Source organism: Parasteatoda tepidariorum, chromosome 6 (assembly GCF_982258835.1).
Source record: "Parasteatoda tepidariorum strain Cologne lab strain chromosome 6, Ptep-v5.0, whole genome shotgun sequence".
Lineage (NCBI taxonomy): Eukaryota > Metazoa > Arthropoda > Arachnida > Araneae > Theridiidae > Parasteatoda > Parasteatoda tepidariorum.
In genome coordinates this window covers 49,140,782-49,164,224 of record NC_141760.1, presented here as the reverse complement: position 1 = coordinate 49,164,224, position 23,443 = coordinate 49,140,782, and the positions used below count along the sequence as shown (strand labels likewise).

The window sequence follows — 23,443 nt, the reverse complement described above, 5'->3', positions numbered from 1 at the left end:
CTAAACTTTTTGTTTTAAGTAGATATTTATGCTGTCATTTAAGAATGAATCAAAGCTTCATATTCTATTAATCTAGAGTCACCAATTGGGGAGAGCAAGACAATGGAAGCTCTTCGTGAGAAGAAATATAGTGTTGTCAATTCTGGGATTCGAACCCACATTCAACCGGTCATGAGATTGATGGATTAGCTTTTACGTCTGTTGTATGTACTCAGCTGCAAGGAACTAAGTGGCATCATAAGAATGAGCCTAATTAGGGCAGAAAAAAAAATTTTTGTTTAAACATATTAGGTGAAACAGTCAATAAACGATTTTTCTTACAATTAACAATTTGAATACCATTATTTATGGTTATTTGACGGTTTTGGTTGAATATGGTAAAAAAATAACAATTAATAAGTTGTTATGTCACCATTTCTCCTAGAAGTTTTAACTGTGCGTAATAAGGAAAAGACACTCAGAACTTTTCCAAAATCAACATTTTCTTCTTTGCAATTTTCGAAAGCTTACAAGATTTAAAATTCATGACAGGAGAATTGGATATGTTTTCAAAGAATTTTGGATATTTTAAACTATAAACAAAAACAAAAAGAAAACTGCAACGATGTGTACTGAAAAATAAAATTATGAGTTGAAAACTATTCAAAATGTGAACTATACTTACTTAAACTTATGTGAATAGTCCATAAAACAGCCAGCACATAATGCCCCAACGACGCCGATGAATGCACAAGTTGTAGCAACTCCTGCAATCGCTACTTCCTCATCCTGAAATCAACAAAAAAAATTATTTAAATTCAAGTCGAAGTATACTGCTATTTGTATACTTATGTAATTTTTGTAATGTCTTTACGAAGAAAAAAGCTGCAAATCTTTCATATTTATGAACAATTTTAAATTTTGAATGAGAGATTTTAGATGACATCATGTGGTATTTTACAGGCCTTCTGACTTTGAAACTGTGTTGTCACCCCGCCAGTTCGACAAATTATATAATACAACATATTTATGTATTAGTTATTTACATTGGCCTTCAAAAGTTAAATCGGTGTTTCATATCTAAAAACCAATGAAGACGGGAGCAACAAATTTGGTGAAAGAGTCCACTTAACAGTTATTTATTGATCGTGACAAAGAAATTTACCCAAAACACATTTGGCCGAAACGCCCCTTCTCAGAGATAACAGTATATCACACTTTCATAAAGAAAATTGTCGTGGAAACACAGTGAAAATATATTTTAATAAGTAATGTGTCCTCCCCTAACTGCTATCTATGATGAGGGTATAGATTTTCTATTGTGACAATTTATTTGTTGGTCACCGAAATAGATAGCAAAGACCAAACACGGAGCAACCCTTCTTCCAGCTTATACAGCGACTGTGGAAGAGGACTCATAGTAGAAACTTGTCCATCAAGGTAATCTCAAGCATTTTGTATTTGATTAGACTGACCAATCTGTTTGGCGAATTATCTTCAACATTACAGGAAATCCGTGATATGAACTCTGTGTGACTGCGCCCTGTCGTCTATTTAAATGAAATCAGAACCAATTTTACCCCTAAAAGAGCTAAAGAACACATTTCTATATTCATACTAGTAACAGTGCTCTTTTCAACAGCATTGATGATCTGTCATCCTACACGAGGCCTTTTTGGCCATCTAACTTCCACTTTCATAGTGTCCGAAATCTTGGACATCGGTGGGCAATCGGTAGCAAAACTCTGATACATAATTTAATATGGAGAGAGCAGATCTTTTACCTGCCCGAGAAACTGATCATTATGGAAGTGAAAGGTTGATAGTTGTCAGGGACTAGCTCGAGCAAAAGTGTCTGCTCGGAGTTCTCCTCTACGTTATATGAGCTGAAACAAAGGAACCTCAGTCGCTTAACCAAATAATTTTATGTCGGATGAACATGCCTCAAAACCAGTTTAAACTAAGAATGCATTTTCTGAACTATAATTTACATCAATCATTTTGTACCATACTATTACAAAATTATTTTTCCATATTATGGGTATTTCATAAATCTGTGAAAATAAGAAATAAAAAATAGTTGTAAAAAATACTGTGATAAAGTAGCTGTGAACTCTACAGGAAAAAAACACATCTTTCATAGAAAAAAACTGTTTTGGTAAAATTAAAGATCTTTTATTATAGTGGATCAAAATATATAATATTTTTTTACTTAAACAGGACTTCAATAAGACTAAGATAGAGGCAGCTTAAGAATTTTCTTCATAATGAAAAGTAGAGATTTAAAAAACGAACATTTCAACTTCAATAAAACAATAATTACTTACTGGAAAAAACCTGATCATTAAGTGATTGGCGTTTGTGGTGAAATTAAAAAATGATCCAGTCATAAAACCTGCATATAGAAAGGATAAATTATAGTATTTGCAACCATTTATGAATAAGAAATAATAGGAAATAGTAATGGCAGGCAATAATAGAAAACCATATGTATAGAAACATCATTGGTTCACATATTACAACGAATATTTCATGGTAAAATCTTTTATCATTGAAAACAATATCATGATAAATGTGCTTCTTTGATTTTAACTAAAACTAAGCTACTTTACTGTTGGCATCAAATTTATCATGGTTATTCTTACTCCTTTGCCTCTTTGTTTTTTGTCTACCTTTTTTTAAAAAAAAATTTGCGTGTAGAAGTTAGTTAGCGACCGAAGCAAAAAATTCATATTTATTATTATTACGGATTTTTTCTGTTTATTTATGAGAAAAATACAAATTATGATAAAAATACAACAGAAATTTATTAAATTGCGAAAAAACATGGAAAAGTAATCTTAAATAAAAGTGTCACTTGTTTATTTATAAAATAATGAAATGAAATGAGTGAAATAAAAAAAGTGTGATTGAAAATTTTTTTCCCATTATTTTGCAAAATTTGCGCGATATTATTAATATTATACTACAGAAAGCCAATTTTTCTGATAGTTTAAAGCATTTTCTTAATTGACTGTCCTTGATAAAATACAGTGAAACCTCTAGGAAAGATCAACTTTATGTTGCGACCTCCTCTGTTTGCGACCACTTTTGGAAGGTACTGAATTTTTTTCTATAGACCACCTTTATGTTGCGACCTCCTCCGTTTGCGACCACTTTTGGCAGGTATGAAATGTTTTTCTATAGACTTTGTGCTGAAAAAAATCTTTAAGAGAAACCATAAAAACCTTTCCCAGAGACCGGGAAAACCTTAGCTGCAAATGCGGAAAAGGTTTAATAAAGGAACGACAAAAAATATCAAAACAAAAATTATTAACAAAACATATTAGTAGGTTAAAAAGTATTCAAAATATTTGTGTTAGGCTCTTATTTAGAGAGATCTTTTTGACGATATCTAAGAGAGTTCGGCAACCTCATGTTGTAGTTATAGTACTCTAAAGACGCTGCTATCAATGCTTTATTTTTAGAGTTGAAAGTTAAATTAGAAGAAAAATGATATAAAATTAAGTGCCAACTTTAAAAACATAATTATATATTTATTTAAAATAGTTCTACTATTTATAATTGGTATATTTGTTTACACATAACTATATCAGTAGGGATCATTTTTATTGAGATTATTAGATTCAATTCACCGATGCTGATTTATAACGCCAACACAAGTGTCATTTCTGCACCAAGAACATGACGCTGACTAGAATTAAAATCGTTTGCAAAAAATCATGTACCTTCGATAACATTTTGGGATGACCCCTAATAACGACCAACCTCCATTAACGACCATTTTACCGTGAAACAGAGAGAGGTCGTTCCCGATAGGTTTCACTGTATAACGTTCCTAAATTAAATTGCAATGAAAGTTTATTACCAGTTAGAAGAAAAACAAGACAAAATTGTGGATTTTTCATCATCATCAAAATGTCTTTTAAGCTATATCCTTGAGTGGCTTCCATCTTTTTTTCCGCTTGCGCAACGCTGGGTGGAGCCTCTGGTTCATTCTGAAATGCTTCAAAATATTATTAAAACAGTGGAATGCAAATAAAACAACAACAACAAAAATTAATTCAAAACATTCATCGGTAATTTAAAAATATAAAAAGAATATGTTCCAAATTCATACTATTTTTGAAAGTTACACACTATTCAAAAACTAGTTTTATAAATCTATGATTCCCAATTGGTGTTCCGTGGAACCGTGGGCTCACGTGAAAATTCAAAGGGGTTCCGAGAGTTTACAGTTTTTAAATCGGTTATAATTTTTGGAACTTGTTATCATATTATATCAAAACAATAAGCGATGATTTCTTTGATAGTTTGGATATTTTTATGAAATTATTTAACTAAAATGCTAGTAGAAAAGAAATAGCAAAATTTATATAAAATTGCATCAGTATTTTTCGTTAACTTTTCAATTCAAAATAAAATGACCACATTCAAGAATAGCGAATAATGTTTTTCTGATAACTAATTTGATATATAAACCATAATTCAGCTTATTTTATTCATTTCAGCACCATAAATACAGACTATACCGAAACAGATACATAACTAGACTAGATACCATTCCAAGCCTGCATCTTCAACTATTTGACATAAAAGCAAGTACTTTAAGAGTTTTATTAATAAAACATTTACTGGAAAAAAATGTCATTCTTCCCATTTAATATTATCAAAATAATTGGTAGTCTTTCTTTTCTCAACATGTTCACGGCAGCATATAAATTATGTTTATATGTTTGGGGTTCCACCAAAAACGCTCGATCATTTAATGTTCCGTGGCCGTAAAAAATTGGGAACCGCTGTTATAAATATTGACCATTCATCTTGTATCAAAATTTTAAAAAAATGAGAAATTTTGAAACTTTGAAATGTATTATTTTAAAATTTTGGATTCATCAGATTTTTTCAATGAATTACTAAAGTTTTCGAGAGAGAAAAAAAGCAATAAAAAAATGATAAGCACTGATTTAAAATTGATTCTCCTGTCTTATTTGGAGATATCAACATAGTATATGAAAAAATATAGATTATTTTGTAAACTTTATAATTTTATTAATATTCCTTATTATTCTGAATGGATGATTTATTATTAGTGTTCAATTCTGAATGCATTTACAGCATGAATGGTTTATTATCATTTTTCAACTCCAAATATATTTATAAAATGAATTGTTTGTTATTATTGCTGAAATTTGAAAACATTTATAAAACGAGTTGCTTATTTTTATTGTTAAAGTTTGAATGTTTGATAAAATGTATGTTTTATTAGTATTTTTCATCTCTGAATGCATTTATAGAAGGAATATCATTAAAAGAAAGCAATATATTGGTAAAAAAAAACAGAAATTTCTTTTCTTAAAAGATGATTGTTAGTTTTTCTATGAATACATGTTTCAAACTTGTATAATCTTTAATGCTTTTTCTTAGATAATTTTTTGCACAATGATGTTTCTCACAGATCCTTATATAATAATACATTTCATTTCTTATTTTTATTTTTTTATTGATAAAAGTTAAATTAAATATTTGATATATCTAATAATATTTAGAAATAAAAGCTTATATGAAAATAATAAAAAGATTACACAGAAGAACAAATTTTTAGCCTCATTTATAAGTACTTGATCTTGCCTAATTCGGATATAGGAATTTTAAGTTTGAAATTAGTTTTGCCCCTAAAGCTACAGATTTTTAAAAATGAGATTTTCAGTCTATTTTTTTTATTTAAATCTACATGTTTTAAAGCTTTATTTATAATGCACAGGAATCCATGCTTAGAAATGTCGTTGTACGCAGGTAGGAGTACTTCCCTATTATGATCTGTTTAGAAGCACACAAAGTAACAAATGATATTTTCGGGCATGAGGTCCTATGCACTTTTAAACCTTTATTAATGATCTGCCTTAACTTCCCTAGAAGTTTGTTGCAACATTTATGCGATCCCCTGTTGTATATAACTTTTTAAACTCGTGCATTTTAACAAAAAAAGGACTAAAAATGTCATTTGCAACTGCAACTTGGAAAGAGAAATCGATTGCATTGTCGAGCAATCGCAATCGAGCAATCAGTTGCAAATCGAGCAATCAGTGACGTAAAAATTTACAAGATCCATGAAAAAATCGCATGCAACAGGGGGAAAAATCATTCTCCTGTGTTATCCTTGCTGGATGGAAAATTACATATAAACCCCACATTCAATAGTTAAATGAGACATACATGCATTTTGGTTCAACAAAAATAACAACTAATTTGTCCTGAATTCTACAATTGGCACTATTGTTGTTACTATAAGTGCTGAACCAATACACATAAAAATGTATTTGGTGACGCGTAAGTCTTTCTGTTTCTTGGCACTTAAAACAGTATTGGTCGTGATGCCTAAATTAGGGGAGAGTGGGGTCAATTGTAACAGGGTACGATTGTAACAGAGCAAAAATTTCGAGTATCGGGTTCTAGATTTGGTTCCCAGGTGGCGCACAAGGTGTATTTAATAAATCTACATGTACACCCCTGCTGGCAACCATTTTTTTATGTACTTTTGAAAGAGTTACATCACAAAAGATATTTTCCCGCTCCGCAAGTGCTTTTTTTGGTATTAGAATATTATATTGTAGCAAAGTAATTTTGTTTTAACAAATTAAAATTATTAACCGAATATGTAAGTGGACACCTTAATTAACGCTTCAGTAAAAAAAAATTAGTTTTGTTAATCAACTAGCATCGTTTTTAACAAATGAAGCTGAAATGGCGTCTTGGGGACGATTGTAAGTAAAGGAACGATTGTAACAGCTGAAAATAAATAATCTTATGTTTACAAACCATTACTTAACTCTTTAAGAACCACCAATAGTTTCCTATATCATTTATATTATGTTGCATGCGCATTATTTTATTTGTCACCTTTCACAGCATAAATTAAAATTTTTAACCCCTTAAAGTTAAAAGTTTAACCCTTTAGGTTTCTGATCATTATTATTTTTACTCCTAAAATATCACTACTATTTTGATCAATAAAAAAATATATCACAACTATGATAATATGTATAATTAACTATGTTTTAGTTGAATTTATGAACTGTTACAATTGATCCCGTAAGTGGGGACAATTGTAACAAGTGCACGACTGTCAGAAATTGTTAATAACTAATATAATAACATTTAAAATAAGGTATTTTTTTTCTAGTAGAGGGTAGAATACTTTACTCGTCTGTCAATTAATACAAATAATATATTGTATTTTTTGTTAGTTAAAAATAGTTAAGTAAGAAATGTTACAATTGACCCCAATTACTAAAAAATTCAATTATTAAAAAATCTCTATTGCTGCTGATTTTTCTAACCCATTTTTCGTAGCATTTCGCTAAGATTGTATAAGAATATTTAAAGCCTGCAGAAATGTTTCTTCTGACTCTTAATATTAATAGAGCGTTATGAGTGTAATAAAACAAGAACGAAAGCTGAATAACGCTATAAACGTTTCTTAACTCTTCAATTTTTCTATGAAAGAAATAAAACACTCGCACTATTATATTTCTTATGTCAACGTCCCAATATTTGTCCTTAAAACTCAATCAATTTTCTTTCCAGAATCTAATGCTGAACAAACATTTTTAAGATAACTATTGTTCTGGCAATGAGTTCAAAAGTTATATCTTTTTTGTAACTCCTTCTCTAATTGTTCAGTTGTTTCAAATATGATATGTATACAGAATAAAATTTATCGAAAAAGTTAAGCAATTTCATTAAAGTTTATACTAGTCAAAAAGTTTCCACGGCGTCTCCTTGTCTTTTGCTTCTTATACAAATGCAAATGAGTCAATAGAAATTATCTAAACGATTCCAGATTCAATATCATGCTAACTAGCTAATTCATTATCTAAAATCAAGCAATATATCTTGCAATGGCCTCACTTTATCTGTCACGGTTGATATAATTCTTGTAAACAAATTAAAATAAATACGGTGCTTTTAAAATAAACAATTACCGATTTCCCTACCTAATATTTAGTAAAATCTTACTTTGACGTTATTTAGTCTGTCACAGCAAAATTCTAGTGAGGTCTTTGGAATGTCTATGTTGCTTTCAAAACCAATATTATGCCTGACTACCTAATTCACAACCTAAGAATTTATAAAATATTTTCTATGGCGTCACCTTGTTTGTCGCAGCCTATACTAATCCTAATGAACGGGAATAAGGCTTCTAAAATTAATATCGAATCGAACTAACGAAGATCCAGTAATAGATCTTGCTATGACATCACCTTGACTATCGCAGCTTATACGAATCCTACTGTTCAGGCAACTTCCAATATCGAGCCTTGCAGCTTAGAAGAACATATAATAATAACCCGTTCACCCGAATACTATCTCAACTAATTACAGATTGTTCCGTAATGATTATCCTTAATATGTATTTTAAGAATCCTTGTAAAAGAAAAAACATGCATATTATAAGTGATAAAATTAATATGTAAGCTAGTAAAAAACATAAACACTATCAATTTCTAATGAATGATTACTTAAATGTAGATACCACCAGAAACATCAAAACCTGTTGTTGGTTTCCAATTTTATAATTTATTACCCACTTATTTGTATGTTTTTACGAAGAAAAAAGCAACTATCATTCCGAGAAAAACCTTCAAGAAATCAAACTGGTTTTGGAGCCTTAAGTTCAGTCTTTTTCAATGCTGATTTGTTAGATTTTGATATTGTTTATAGTTTTTCTACAAAACCATTATAGTTTTTCTAAATAGTTTCAGTTTATAGTTTTTCTAAAAAGCAGCTTTGAAACCTTTTTTCTTCGAATAACAAATATTTGCTCCCGAATTCCTCATATGTAATCAAGCAACTCATTTATCATAACAATTTTCATAGATTTCTAGAAAAGGAATCAAGATGATCTCTTTTCCATTTCAAATCCTAATTTATGGTATTATAAATCGTAGTTTTATGTATTTGGTTGAGTTGATTTACATTTTTATATAAAACTCCATATTTTTATATAAAGTTTCATATAGTTTAATAAAGCTTTATATTTTTATGTAACGCTTCATATTTTTATGCATAGCTTCTGGATATTCATATAAGTTTTTTCTTGTTTTTATGTAAGGATTTTATATATTCAGATGAATTGTTTCATGTTTTTATGTGCCTCATGTATTTGGATATACTTTTTAACTCATTTTCATTTGTTGCTTTATGCTTTCGTATGTAATTTCACTTTTTTCCTTTATATTTTTAATATGTTGTTAGTTTTGACGTACATATTAAATTTTCTGTGTTTCTATGAAATATACAAAAAGCATAACTTATCTATTTGATGTATTTTGAGTTTCATTACAAGTCAAACTTGCAAATACAATCCGCATAGATATATCCTAAATTTTTCAGAATTATATCTTAATAAAAAAATTTTTAAAAAAAATAAATAAATAAATTTTCAAAAAAATCAGTTTCTAATCATTATTTAAAGAACCTTTTCAATACATTTTTATTCCGGAAGAGGAAAATGAATACGAAACAATAAATGCAAATACCAGTTTTAGTTTTAGCAGCACTTTGTAATCTTATCAAGAAACTAAAATTTCATTGAAAAAAACTTTATCAAGCATAGTAAATTATTAGGTCGTCAAGGATGAAATTTGTAGTGTGGTTATAATAAATTTAATTAATTGACATTTGATTAAAATTTTATCATTTTTTCGAATGTAGAAGTGTTGCAAATTTCACCAACTTAAATAAATTACCATGAGCTCTAAGAATATTCATTTCCTAAAAAATTTACTTTATTGAAAATGAAACATCTTAAATTCGTACATCATCTTAACTATGTAGTATGTAGTAGAAGCAAGCCTCTTAACTATGTAGTAGAAATATCTTAAACTATGTAGTATAAGTTCTTACGCAAAACTACGGTATCGTAGATCACATGAAGCATTAACAGTGTATTTGGCTAGAGTATTAGTTGACTTAAGTGCTGATTGAACTGTGATGAATCAATAAAACAAACTCCAAAGCATAATATTAACCAAACAAATCTGATGGTGAATGTTCAGTGCTCTAGCCTAGGCGTAATCCATTATGATTTTACAAAACATGGCTCATTGGTCACAAAAACTTAAACAGATAGAGATTGGCGAAAAGATATCCTCTTGTCTTATTGCTTGATATTGTCAAATCACACACTGCACAAATGACAATGGTAAAATTACAAGAATTGGAACATCATCATCCTCCATGCAACACTGGACCTAGACCTCAGTGACTACCACATCGTTCTAAATTTGAATACTTTTTAATCGAAAAGCAAAAAACTGCCTTTCTGAATACATTGATTATCGTCAGGCAGGATTTTTCACACCGACCAGGGCAACCTGGTAGGACCAGGTTAATTTTACCGCTTGCGAGGTAAAAATGTAAAGAGATGACATAGTTTGATGACTGAAATAGTTCCTAATGTCTGAAAATATGAACCAACTATGTCTTTTTCTGCAAATTTTACAAATTTCATGCTTGAAGACGTAATATTTTAATATGGAGAAAACTCAGCTCATTACTATATTTAAAGAATTGATAGTTATACTTACTAAAATACAATATGATTAGCAGTACAGCATTTAAAATTGTTAGGACGTAAGCAACATTTCTTTTGCCCGATTCAATTTCTTGCGGGTTACTACAGTCAGTGCTGACTAATAAGGGTGTGAACATCAATCCAAATGACACACCAATCTGAAAATGAAATTTATTAAAAAAACAAGAAAGAATCATTCAGAAAAACACACAAAAATCGGCAATAGTAAGAAATTCGACATAAATAACAATTGACGAAGAATTTCCTTTTTGTTTTAGCTTTTTCTTTTAAAATAATCAATGAAAACCAATAATTATATTATTTCATGAAGCATTAAATTTCACAATAAATCTGTATAATTATAGATTTTAATGGAATCAAAAATATGAAATTATTTAAAAGGATTATATTTCTAAGCTATATTTTGCAAAATTTATAAGATTTTCTGTTGCTACACTATCTGAACAAAATCTAATTCAAGTCTTCAAGACGTATAATTTTGGAGTAATAAGTTGTCCTATAAAAGATTTATTAGGATTAAAGTATATATTTAAGTAATGAATTTAGAACTACAAATTGCTACTTACTTCATTACCTAAAACTCCAAAAGCACATGCCCGAGATATCTCGTTCGCGGGGAACCACCTTGCAGCCAAGAAGGGACTCATTCCAATAATGAACACACTGGCTAAAGCATCGAAGAAGCAGCTCAACATTACAAATGGAAACCCATCTGGCTTCAGTGCCAGAAACTGAAGTGAAACAGCTGAAAAAATTGTCAAATCCATATATTAAATCCATTGATTTAAATTTAACTTTTATTTCTAAATCTTACCATTGGATTGTTCAAAAAGTAATTTCATTTTTTTTTTTTAATTTCAAATGAAAAACGGTTTTTTGATAGTCTTATATTTTATTGAATGATATATTGTCCATTCTGGTTTAAAATTTTTGCCATCTTTCTGGCAGTAGCAGGATTCCACGCTACTAAAATACTTGCTGCTCACTGGCTTAAAAATTCATCGAGATAGTTCTTGATCTCCATCGCTTTGAGCCAGTTCACCTGTTTTACTCCATAATCTCAAGTCAATGACAAACCATTTCCCCTACCAATGATGACGCGCTTCAAAAATGGATGGTTTTCTTGACTTTTGAGTAGCAAATTACAGACGCCAACACGACGACGCAAATTTCTTTTCGTACGAACATTAGAATCACATACGCCGAGCTTTGAGATTAAACCTAGGCGTTTAAAATGATCATGAACGGTCGAATTCGAAATTTAATCTAATCTCTCAAATCTAATCTTAATCTAATCTTAATAGTTTAAATTTAATCTCTGCGATCTTACTAGTTGTTGTTTGCTGGTTTGCATCAATTAAAACCTTTATTGCGTCTTCATCAACTTCTGGCTTCCAGAGCGTGGTGCATCTTCAGCATCACAATTACTGGATAGAAATTTTGCAAACAAATTTCGGCACTGGCGAGCTGTCAATACATCTTCTCTATACGCATCATATAATTTTCTCATGCTTGAACAGCCTTTTCACCTTTTCAATAGTAAAGGAGTAAAATATGCCGAACTTTCCATATTTGAAAGGGCACCAAAAAAAAGTTATTGCGTAGAATGAATCGATTTCTCTCAATCAAGCTATGCTATATCATCTGCTAAATCATACCAAGATTATGTGACTTAAGTATTGGACACAATTAAGTGAAAATACACAAATAAGTCTGCTGTTGGGAAAAAGCGAAAGTACTTTCTGAACAATCAAATATAATAACTCATTGCTAACCAGCACCTAACTACTTGCATTTTATTAGACATTTTAAAATATTTTTGAAATATATAAAAGGTTCATAAAAGATCTATATCATAGCAGTTAATTAAAAGAAGAAAAGATGAAGTTTTAGCAGAATTGTTTTTTGAAGTAAAAACTGTTGTTTAGAGTTTTAAAGAAAAAAAATTTGTGCTGTCCACATTTCCGTTCATCTTTATAATTGACCGAATTTTGAGAGACACAATTGCAGACTTAATAGGGGATATAAGATGGAGACTCAATACCTCCCTAGAAAATCTAGATTTTGCAAATGACATTGCGCTAATGTCATCAAAGTAAAATTGACCTTGAAAATAAAGCACACTTAATTAATGAATACGCAAATAAAGTGGAGTTACATCTAAATCAAAAGAAATTCCAAACTATGTTGCCAATGCATAATCTTTAAAGAAAACCAAAAATTGATGATGATGAAATCAAAAATGTATAAGAATTCACATGCCGTCTCGGTTCTGTCCTTGGCAACAGTGGAGAACTACATGTGGAAATTAAAGACAGAGCCATCCGAGCAAGAGCACGTTTTAAAAACCTTGAAAAATTTTGGAGGTCAGCAAGCATTCAATACATAACAAAAATAAATATTTATAAATCCATAGGTTCAAGCAATTTTATTATTATTATGAAACATGATGACTTAAATCAAACATCCAAAAACTCAAGTTTTTCTAAAATAACTGCCTCAGAAAAATCTTCTAAATCTCTTAATCTGCCAAAAAAAAATGAAACAATATTAGAAAGACCAAACCTCTCTATGAACGAAGAAAAAATCTACAATAAAAGTCGAAATCGACAGGTTTTTGATGGCAGGATAAAAAAGATATGAAGCAAATTCTGGCCCATCTTGTATAAACTGAAGCTATTGGAGGAGCAATATCATCACTGCTAGTTTAAAAGGGTAAATACATTTGAAAATTTCTTGAAAACTGCCACAGATGGTAATTTTATTCTAGGATCTTCCCGAACAATTATTCAATTACTTTTTAATTAATTTCGTCAATGGTAAATTTATAAATAAAAATGTAAAAGTCACAAATAAACAAATATGATAATTTTAAGTGGTGAGCTTCTACTGCTTTAGTCCTTCATATAATTAATTGAAGGGCAGGGGGCCATGCTTTTCTTAGTAATGGCAATTTTTCATTAAAATGTTGCTTACGATAGTTACCAGACAGATACTTTAGAAATTGCTCTAGATAACAGCACAATGCACAATAACATGTTATTGGTATTTTTTTTAAATAAGGTAGTACTCAAAAATGCTCTTCTGAACATTTTTTTTTTTGTCGTATGCCTGCTTAGGCAATGAGGGTGCGATTGCTTCTGTTTTTCAGTGGCACCATCTATGGCCAGGAATTTGACTTCTGCCACGCCATTCACACAGCCACAACCCGTTTATAGGGCGGGTCACATTCACACACAAAGGAGAAAGGACGTGGAACACATAGAGAGAGAGAAAGAAACATCCATGCCTTTCCCGGGATTCGAACGCAGGATCTTTCTGATGCAAGGACAGTTACTGAACAAATTAAAAATAAGATTTAGCCTTATACTCTTAAAGCCCGACATGTTTACGAGATAATGTTTTGCCTTTAAACACAAAGTAAAACTTATCCAATTGTAGACAACAAAGCACTTGAAATATATAAGCAAATAATTTGTATTTGGGATTATCAAAATAAATCCTTCAAAATAATTTTATGACAAATTCATGAAAGTTAAGCTAAACAAGTTTTACATTAAAAAAGCATATTTACATCCATTTAAAAAAAATTAGCAGTAACAATATGAACTACTATTTTGTGAGCGCTTATTTATCAGAATTTTCGATTCTCATGTCAAGACATTTTTTAGCAGTTTAAGACACCCTATATAAGTTTCATACAAACATTCTAAGTAAATTCTAGATGAAATTAAATAAACACCCTATTAGTTCACTGAGAAATCTTCTGTAAATATGTCACATAAAATAATCTGAAATGCTTTGAATAAATATTAATCTAATTAAATGAAATGCAAATTAAAGATCTTAATGGAAAAGGGTTCAAAGTGATATTTTAATGAGTCTGAGTAAAATAACTTTACAAATTAAAGTGTGCTCCTTTTTTTAGCTTAACTAATTCTTTGCATTTTTGGCATACTTTGAAAAATAGTACTCGCGAAATATTAAAGTATATTTTGTCACCAACTCTTTAAATAAGAAATGATTTACTATGGTTGATTTTTATTGGTAGGCAGTATCTCTTCCGTTCAAGTACTACCTTTTGGAATATAATTTTCATGTGTATCGTTGGTAAAATAAAAACCAAACGATCTAAATAATGTTCGATAATGATAGGATTTTCATGTTCTAGATCACACATTACAAGGTGCTCATTTAATGTATCTTACTTAATTAGTGTAGGCATATAATATAAAATTACTCTTTTTTTAAACTAAAACGTTTTGTTTTTTTTGATAAATTAAGTTTTTTTATATGTAAACGAAAACTACATTCGAAATTTCACCGTTTATTAAAAAAAATGTCAAAATGTATGAGAAAGTATGTATTTATGAAATGTATTTTTACTTCTGGTTCGATTAACAAAAATCCCAAATGCTAATTTACAAACCAACTCTTATGGAGATTTTCCTCCGGACTATAGTTGGCCCATATTTTCGAATAGTAGAATTCTAAGTATTATTTCGATTGCTTTTGTTTCTTTTAAAATGTGTTACCTGAACTAAAAAAAATCTAATAGTGAAGATTTTTTTTTTAAAAAAAAGTGCCGACCAGGTTGTTAAAGGTCACTGGATTGAAAAATTGAATCAGGAACATTCATTTTAATTGCTCAGTCGTGACATGGCGTTGCCAATCTTGATGTCGTGATAGGCCACCCAACTTTCTAGAAAAGAAAAAAAAAACTTTTTCAAGGAAATCATTAATTGTCTGATGCACAGGGAATTTTCTTCCACGCAAGAAACCCTTTATACCTTCATCCACTGAAACCTTCGAAATTTAAAGACTTTGAAAATCAATTTAATATTTTGCAGTTAAAAGACTTAAATAAGATCGTTCCCGAAAAATCTCAACTTTTTTAATATTGTCACTTTGAACCTAATTCCTCTAAGCTCTTCAAATGAATTAAAAACAAGTATAGATGAAAATAATTTACATGTAGTATTGAGAATTGAACCACAGATCAAGGTCCATCGAAGATCTAATATATTCATTAGCAACGAAACAGGAATTATTAAAACAATGTATGTTAGCATCGTGATCTGAGAAGTCCAGTTCACTGCAATTTGACTAACGCCATAGTAACACCCCGTTACATTTGCTTCTGCTATGTGTTGAGGATATAACATACTACCTAGAGTGGCTAACACAAAATACAGCATTAGCATATAAAAACGTCTTCTGTAAGATTTCACTTCCATGCTATAGTCTATTTCGCCTTCATTGCAATTGTATTCATTGTATTCTTCTTTAACATTGCGCAACTCTATGGTTGCTATAGAAGTCACGCCGTTAGACGTTTCTCTCGGACTATCTGGAGAGTCATAGTTCAGAGCAGTTTTTGAAAGAAGGGTAACTGCCATGCTTGTAAATCTTGATTACTGTGTATAAAGAGATTGGATGATTTCAACAAATATTATATGGATGATGTGAACACGAAGCAGCTACGAGCAAACAGTTGAGGCATGCAAAGTCCAGGTAAGTATTTCTTTAAAACCTGTGGGGAAAAACACAATTTTAGATATTATATAGATAAGTTAATTAATAATTAAAAATGCAAAATCTGAGAAGGATATTCAGGTTGATTTAAAAACAAATACGCACAACAAAAATTGCATAAAATATATTTTAAGTTGTATAGGAGATTGCTATAGTTAAGTATGCTTTTGTATATATTGTCCTTGAAAGGAATGCAATGTATTTGTAAATAAATATTGTATTCCGTTCAAGAAAACAAATGTTTTGATTTGGTTTGGTTTGGTTGTAACGTCACACTAAGGTTACTTTAATAATATATAATATGCAATTATAATACTGATGACCGTCTAAGATTCATTTTTAATTATAATCCGAATGCATCATATGAACTACTGCAATTTTAGATCTCAGAGCAGTTAGTGATCACTATGTCCTTCGCTCCAACCTTCCCAGTTGCTTAACTGTGTGCTCTGAAGCTGCTGAGGACATGACATTAGAATAGATTCTGAGTTAAGACATGGTCAGATAAAGTTTTGTCTGATCAGATACCTAATCTTTAGCACGAGCAATGGAATTAATAAGCTAAGACTAAACCTACTACACCGACTCAGATATGTAAGCAGATGTATTGGAATGGATGCACTCACTTTAACTTTTTTTAATATTGATATTCGGGCAATAGTTTAAGATATGAAGAATTAAAAAAAAACTCTCCTCCAACTTTGCGAGCTACTAGGATACATCAAATAAAGGATTTTCACCAACTTATTGTAAAAACATGCTTAACTAATTAATGTAACGCTGTGTTTAAGAAATCATTATCATGTCACGTATAAGAAATATGCAATAATTAATATTATGTTTTATTAATAATTAATAATATTTTTAGAAAATTAGTGTAATAATGTGTTTTGTGAGTTACAGTGGCACTAAGCTGTCATTTTAGAGTACATGGGCAAGAAAATTTATACTTAAGAAATGAACTATTTCTGACTAGTATTTTTTATCATAAAAGTAAATTTGTAGAACTGTTAACATTTTTGTTTTGAAAAACGTTAGAGCCCTATAAAATGTATTTTTGGTGTTAAATTTATTTCCTTGGTCGAACAAAAAACCTAAATACCTTGTGCAATTTACTAAAAGTTTGGCCGAGTTGAGTTTAGTTATATTAGCTGGAATTATAAAACTTGCATCGAACGTAGACAACATTGTGTATGCTCATCAAACGATGAATTGTTTTCAAAGAGGGAAGAGTAAAAAAAGATTCCTTTGGTACCTCGAGCTGTAACGAGTTCACCTTAATCCTTCACTCTACACTTTATAAAAGTGAGTAATAATTATTATTTTCTTACGTAGGATTGGTCAAGTAATTTATGAAAAATGCAGGAGGAAAAAACAGTTACAATTTTTTCAGAGGGGAAAACATTTGCATGTCTGCGAAACTACGCTTACAATGTTATAAATCCACTGACATTCAAGGACCAGATTTGAGCAAAATCAGTCGAATAGCTTTTGAGTAATCGAATTTTAACTATCGAACTTTTTTGAAATTCAATTTCTCCGGAACTTTTCGACTGACTTCGCTCACATTTTGCATTTTGCTATGTAAAATTATATTCTTTAAAATGAGGCAAAAAATTGTATTCCATACACTTTAAAATTTTTTGGCCATTATTAAATAAAATAATAAAAACTAATGAATATTTTCTAAAAGTTATTTCTTACGTTAAATTATCATGGATAATCGAATTTTATAATTGGGTGCAAAAAATTTTCAATTCACGAGATGTAGCTAAATATCCGAAAAATATAATTAATATTAAGAGGTTCAAACTTTGGATAACTCTCCTGACAGAACTATTGGGACCGTATTGATTGCGGCTACCCCCTATATTTTGCGGGTCGGAAATCCAAATACGTCAACAAAAAAAAGTTATGTTTATTCATAGAATGTACGTTTTTTTATGTCTGATTTTGAAATTTAGAATATCGTCTGCACTTATTAATTAGCTTATAAGTGCAGACGATAATTGGTCATCGATCATCGATAGACGGTCATCCTCTTAAGCCATCAAGATTGAGTTCTAGAACGTGAAGATCCAATCATTAGATCAAAATTTAATCAAAGTGGTCCGTTTTTCTTTCTTTTTGCGCACTGTGCATGTAAACAAAATTTTTGCAATATATGAAATGCAAAATCAACAAAATCAGTTAGAAACTGAAATATAAGAATGAAGCTACAATTTGCAGTACAAGAACAGAGCTTGCAGAAGAAGAGATTCAGAACAGCAATTATCCCTCTAACTGAAATGGCAGCATTAGCCAAGTTTGTACAGCAAGCTAGTAAGCTAAAGGAAAAGAATTGCTGCGGAAACAGCAATTCTTTTCCTTGACTAAGACATGCAGATGTGCAAAGCAATTTTCAATGGAAAATTAATTTCAAGGACGGGAAAGAAAATCCTATTCAAACTTTACAGATACACAAAGGGGAAAAGTGAAGGGATAAGAAGCCAAAAACTTAGATTAGAAATTTACTAAAAAGAGTTATCTTGATTATCTTGATCCCTTTAATACCAGTGAAAATATATGCCACAAATTATTCCAAACCGGTTTGAATTTGTAACAGTTATACATGACTGCTAAGGTTAAAATTTGTTTATTTTTCACCGTTTCCTAGAGTACTAAGTATGAAAAGGGCGCAAAATGTCAAAATGAAAAACTCCAACAGTAAACAGATATAAATAGCTGATTGAAAGCGAGATTTCAAAATACATTTTTCGTTCTGAAAATACCAATAACCACAATAAATCTACAAAAGAATTAAAAATAATGAAAACTCTTAGTACTTAAAATTTTAATTCTAATTATTAGTCAAAAACATTCGAATACTATATTTTTTTATTTATATTTAGCCATTAATGTAATTAGCTCTACGCACTAGCAACGATAAAGAGTATAAAATAACTAAACGGTATTTTCCTTTAAATAAATATAGTTATATAAGCTACAATTTTTCCAAACATGGTATACTTACAATAAAATGAGTTTATTTATTTTCAGGTAAGTGCCCATTAAGTTTGAAATATTTTAACTAAATATCAGTTTAAAGTACTAAATACCTAGACATCATTGCTGACATTAAAAGTCATTGTGTTTTTTCTTGTTTTTCAGTAAAAACGACCTCCTGGTTATTTTGAAAATCTTATCGTCAGATCGCCCTAAACCCTTCAATTTCTGAATAACAAAATTAATTACTCACCGAGATGAATCATACATAAAAAAAGTAGTTATTTTATTTTATTGCATATTTATGGCATTATATCTTTTATCATACAGATGAATGACAAATCTCATAAACTCATAAAATACTTGTAAATTTTATTCATGAAAATTTTGTAATAAAAACAATACTTCAATGAGAAAAACAACTACATGTACAGTTAGCAAAAAAAAGGACCACTCTGAATAACTTTTGATCTAATGATCGGATCTTTACGTTCTAGAACTCATTCTTAATAGTTCGAGGAGTGACTTCAAATATGTTAATTATTTAGTGCAGATAATATTTCAAGTTACGAAATAAGACTCAAAAATGTACTTTCTATGAATAAATAAAAAAAAATTTACGAATTCTGATTTCTGACACCCAAATTATTGGGGTAGCCGCAATCTGGGAAATACGGTCCTAATAGTTCTGTCAGAAGAGTGGTCCAAAGTTTGAACATCTTAATGTTAATTTTACTTTTTGCGTATTTTACGATATCTCGAGAATTTAAGTGAATTGAAAATTTTTGCTCACAGTTATAAAATTCGTTTACTCAAAGATGCAAGTATTTGAAACGTGAAATACGCAAATAGTAAATTTAACATTAAGGGGTCAAAACTTTGGAGCGCTCTCCTGACCAAACTATTGGGACCATATTTCCCTGATTGTGGCTACCCCCTATATTTTGGGGTCAAAAATCCAAATCCACCATAAAAATGTATGTTTATTCAGAGAAAGAACGTTTTTGGGTTTGATTTCGTAGCATAAAATTTATGTAATGTAAATGTCTCCACTAATAGATGTACGTAAATGTCTTCACTAAATAATTAGCATATTTGAAATCACCCCTTTGAACCATTAAGATTGAATCCTGGAATGAGAAGATCCGATTATTAGACCAAAAAATCAGGGTGGTCCGGTTTTTTTTTTTTTTTTTTTTTTTTTTTTTTTTTTTTTTTTTTGCGCACTGTGCATTGTAGCCATAAATCTATTGAAAAAAATTATAAATATGGAACAAAAGCAGCTTTGAATCTGTTTTAGTTTAATGAGTAATACTGTTCTTAAAAAAATTAATCGGGAAAAATATACGAATTATAGTAACTGTTTCAAAAACATACGACTAAAAATAATTCCTTTCTGAAGTAAGCAATTAGAGGCTTAAATCATTTAAACTAAATATATGTAATTCAGAATTAGAAAGTAAATTCTGAATATTTTTTCAATCTCTGTAACTCAATTAATATTTCTCAATTCAGTTTTGTTCAGTGAAAAGAAAATATTTTTTTAAAGACTGTATTATGAGTTCATGCGTATATGATTTATAAATATTTACTACCAGTACTCCAATTTTTCCACTGCTTTTCAGTTACGAATTAATTAAATTTCCATTTGAGAACTAATTAAAATTAACCATTAAAAAAATTTAATTAACAAATGTAGTTACTATGTGTTAAAGATACCATAAAAAGTATAACTTATTTTGATGTATTCTAATACTAACACCGCAATAATTAAGCTGAGCACGATTGTTATTAAATTAATTTATTATTCAAAGATATTAACTTAATAACATGACAGTTTGCAAAGATTTTTTTGTTAAAAAAATAAATAAATTATGTATTTTTTCTCAGAATTAATCTTTTTTTATGTTTGCTATCCAAATATCTTTGAAAAAAATAAGTCATTACTTCGACGGCCATCCTATGCATGTTACGCATTCGTCATATTTCCTGAGCTTTGACCGTCTATAATTAGACTTATATCATCATAAAATTCCCTGGGCTTTAGTTTGCCCAGCGATCATCAATATAGCATTAGTAGTTTCGATTAAAATAATTAACTCGAATTTTTAAGATCCACTACAAGAAACGAGGTTATTAAATATTTCACTTATTTGGAATACTTATTCGTTATCCATTCTTATCAGCATTATATCATTGCTCGGATGACGTGGTAGACGTCTGAGCTGATACACTCTCTCTTGGAGTTCCTACCACTACAAATAATATTTAACTTGAAGCATATGCACCTTTTAACCAGAACATGTTTAGCGCGTATCTTTTTGGTTGCATATTTTGGCATATTTGGTAGTATTCAAAATTGAATTCATGATTACAGAAATGTAAGACAGCTTTCAACAGAAATGTAAGACTTGCTAGTTAATGCACGCCGATAACAGAAAAGTGATGATTACTATGGATTCTGTGCTCTGAGTTTCATTTCTGATCCAGAACTTCTCACTGCATACTTCAAAGGTCAGATGTATACCTAATCTGTTCCACTAATTAGTCCAATTAGTACTATAATCCCATCATCGAATTAGGACACCTTAATTTTGGTATCATTTGATTCATCGTAAAAAAAATACACAGAATACAAAACCTCACTTGAAAAACAGCAATGTTTTTTTTTCCTTTTGACCCTTCTTCCACCTCGATAAATTCAAGATGGTAGCAGAAGATGATGAAAATATTAAGAAAATTTTTTCTTGTAGTAAGAGAAAACGGAACCTGGAGAATTCGTTACAACCATAAATTACAATCAAAATACAAAGAACCTGACGAAATAAAAATGATGAAAATTTCTCAAATAAGGTGGCTAGGACATGTATTTTGATACAGCAATGAAAAACCTGTTAAAAAAATATCCTTCGAAACACCAGAGGGAAAAATAAAAAGAGGAAGACCTAGGTCAAAATGATTAGATAGAGTAGAGAAGTAGTTAAAGGACTTGGGAGTTAATAGTTGGAGAAATATAGCATCGAGCTAAATGGGGGTAAACTGATTGAGACGGCCTTGACCAGTAACCTGGCTGTAGTGCCTAAGAAGAAGTTTTCAACCTCCTATCGGAGGTTGAGAAATTCTGGTCTTCCTATTAGGCTGAAATCACAAATTTTAAAACAATTTTCAGTTCTCCCCTAACTAGTTACGTAGTTAATCTGCCTTTTTTTTAAGACAGAAACTAGCCTAATATCAATTTAGATTGGAAAATAAATTTGTTCACTCAATTCTTAATTTACAGTCCGTAAAAATAATTTAAAACTCCATGTAGTGTATGTTTTTATACTATTTTAGTGCACAAAAATAATTTTTTATTGTTATTAAGCAGTCTTTCTTCAATATTTTTTGCTCATGAACATCTACACATTTAGAAAGTTAATTATTTCTTAGCTTATTATAAAGCAGGTTTATACATTTAGGTTATACATTTATTTAGGTTATACATTTATTTATACATTATATCAGGTTATACATTTATTTATTTATCAATTTACAGTAATATTATAAGTTCATTAAAATTATTTTAAAAATTTACTAATTTATCCTAATTAGTAAGATAAAACGTAAAAATATTTTTAAACACAATATTTAAGCATACCTTAGTATTATCCTTCCAAGCTTCAACAACATATCTTTTCATTTCTTTTTATTTTTTCCTATTTGTTTGAGAATGCAATATTCCGCTACGATGAGTACAGCAGTAACGGTAACTTTCCAACTGTACAGTGAACATTCGATTTTTCAACAAATAGTTTTGAGGTAAGTGTGACAACAAACACAGTCACAAAAAAAATTGTTATTGCAATTTTACAACCCTATAACGGGGATATAAAACACGTACCTTTTCGAATCATAACCGCAGAACAGCATCCAATAAGAGTGTTACAAAATGTTAGCCGATACTCTGATTTTAAGTTGAGAATTCAACTCTCGAAATAAAATTACTGTAAAAATATTCAATAGGGTCATAACTCTTTTATGAAAGCTTGTTTTTATGTTGCCGTTTATAAAATATTTGTGAAAAACAATTTTAAAGAAGAAATATTTTGTATTTGCACTACCTATACAAACTCGTTTTAAAAATTTGCCTAGACTATTAGGTGCGATTCAAACCATGATATCGTGCGACGTTTTCAGACGTTTCTGAAACTTTAATGCGGTGTCAAAGTAGCGATGCAAAATAAGCTATCTTAAATAAGATAAGCTATCTTAAGTAACGTGTTATTATGCAAAATAAGCTATCTTAAATAAGATAAGCTATCTTAAGTAACGTGTTATGATGCAAAATAAGTTATCTTAAATAAG

At 29.9% G+C, this 23,443-nt stretch overlaps 1 protein-coding gene across 1 annotated transcript in view; it reads right to left on the bottom strand.

Moving 5' to 3' along the window:
• LOC122268330 (choline/ethanolamine transporter flvcr2b) overlaps window positions 1–22,923 on the bottom strand; it is a 31,073-nt gene extending 8,150 nt beyond the window's left edge. Inside the window, exons 1-7 of the mRNA XM_087165821.1 lie at window positions 22,737–22,923; window positions 15,552–16,112; window positions 11,146–11,324; window positions 10,572–10,716; window positions 3,848–3,985; window positions 2,307–2,374; window positions 665–768 (exon numbers count right to left, since the gene is read on the bottom strand). Of these exons, the coding sequence (XP_087021947.1) occupies window positions 665–768; window positions 2,307–2,374; window positions 3,848–3,985; window positions 10,572–10,716; window positions 11,146–11,324; window positions 15,552–15,978 (1,061 nt within the window). The 5' untranslated portion in view covers window positions 15,979–16,112; window positions 22,737–22,923. The remainder of the gene's footprint in view (window positions 1–664; window positions 769–2,306; window positions 2,375–3,847; window positions 3,986–10,571; window positions 10,717–11,145; window positions 11,325–15,551; window positions 16,113–22,736) is intronic.
• Between the last annotated feature and the right edge of the window lie 520 nt (window positions 22,924–23,443).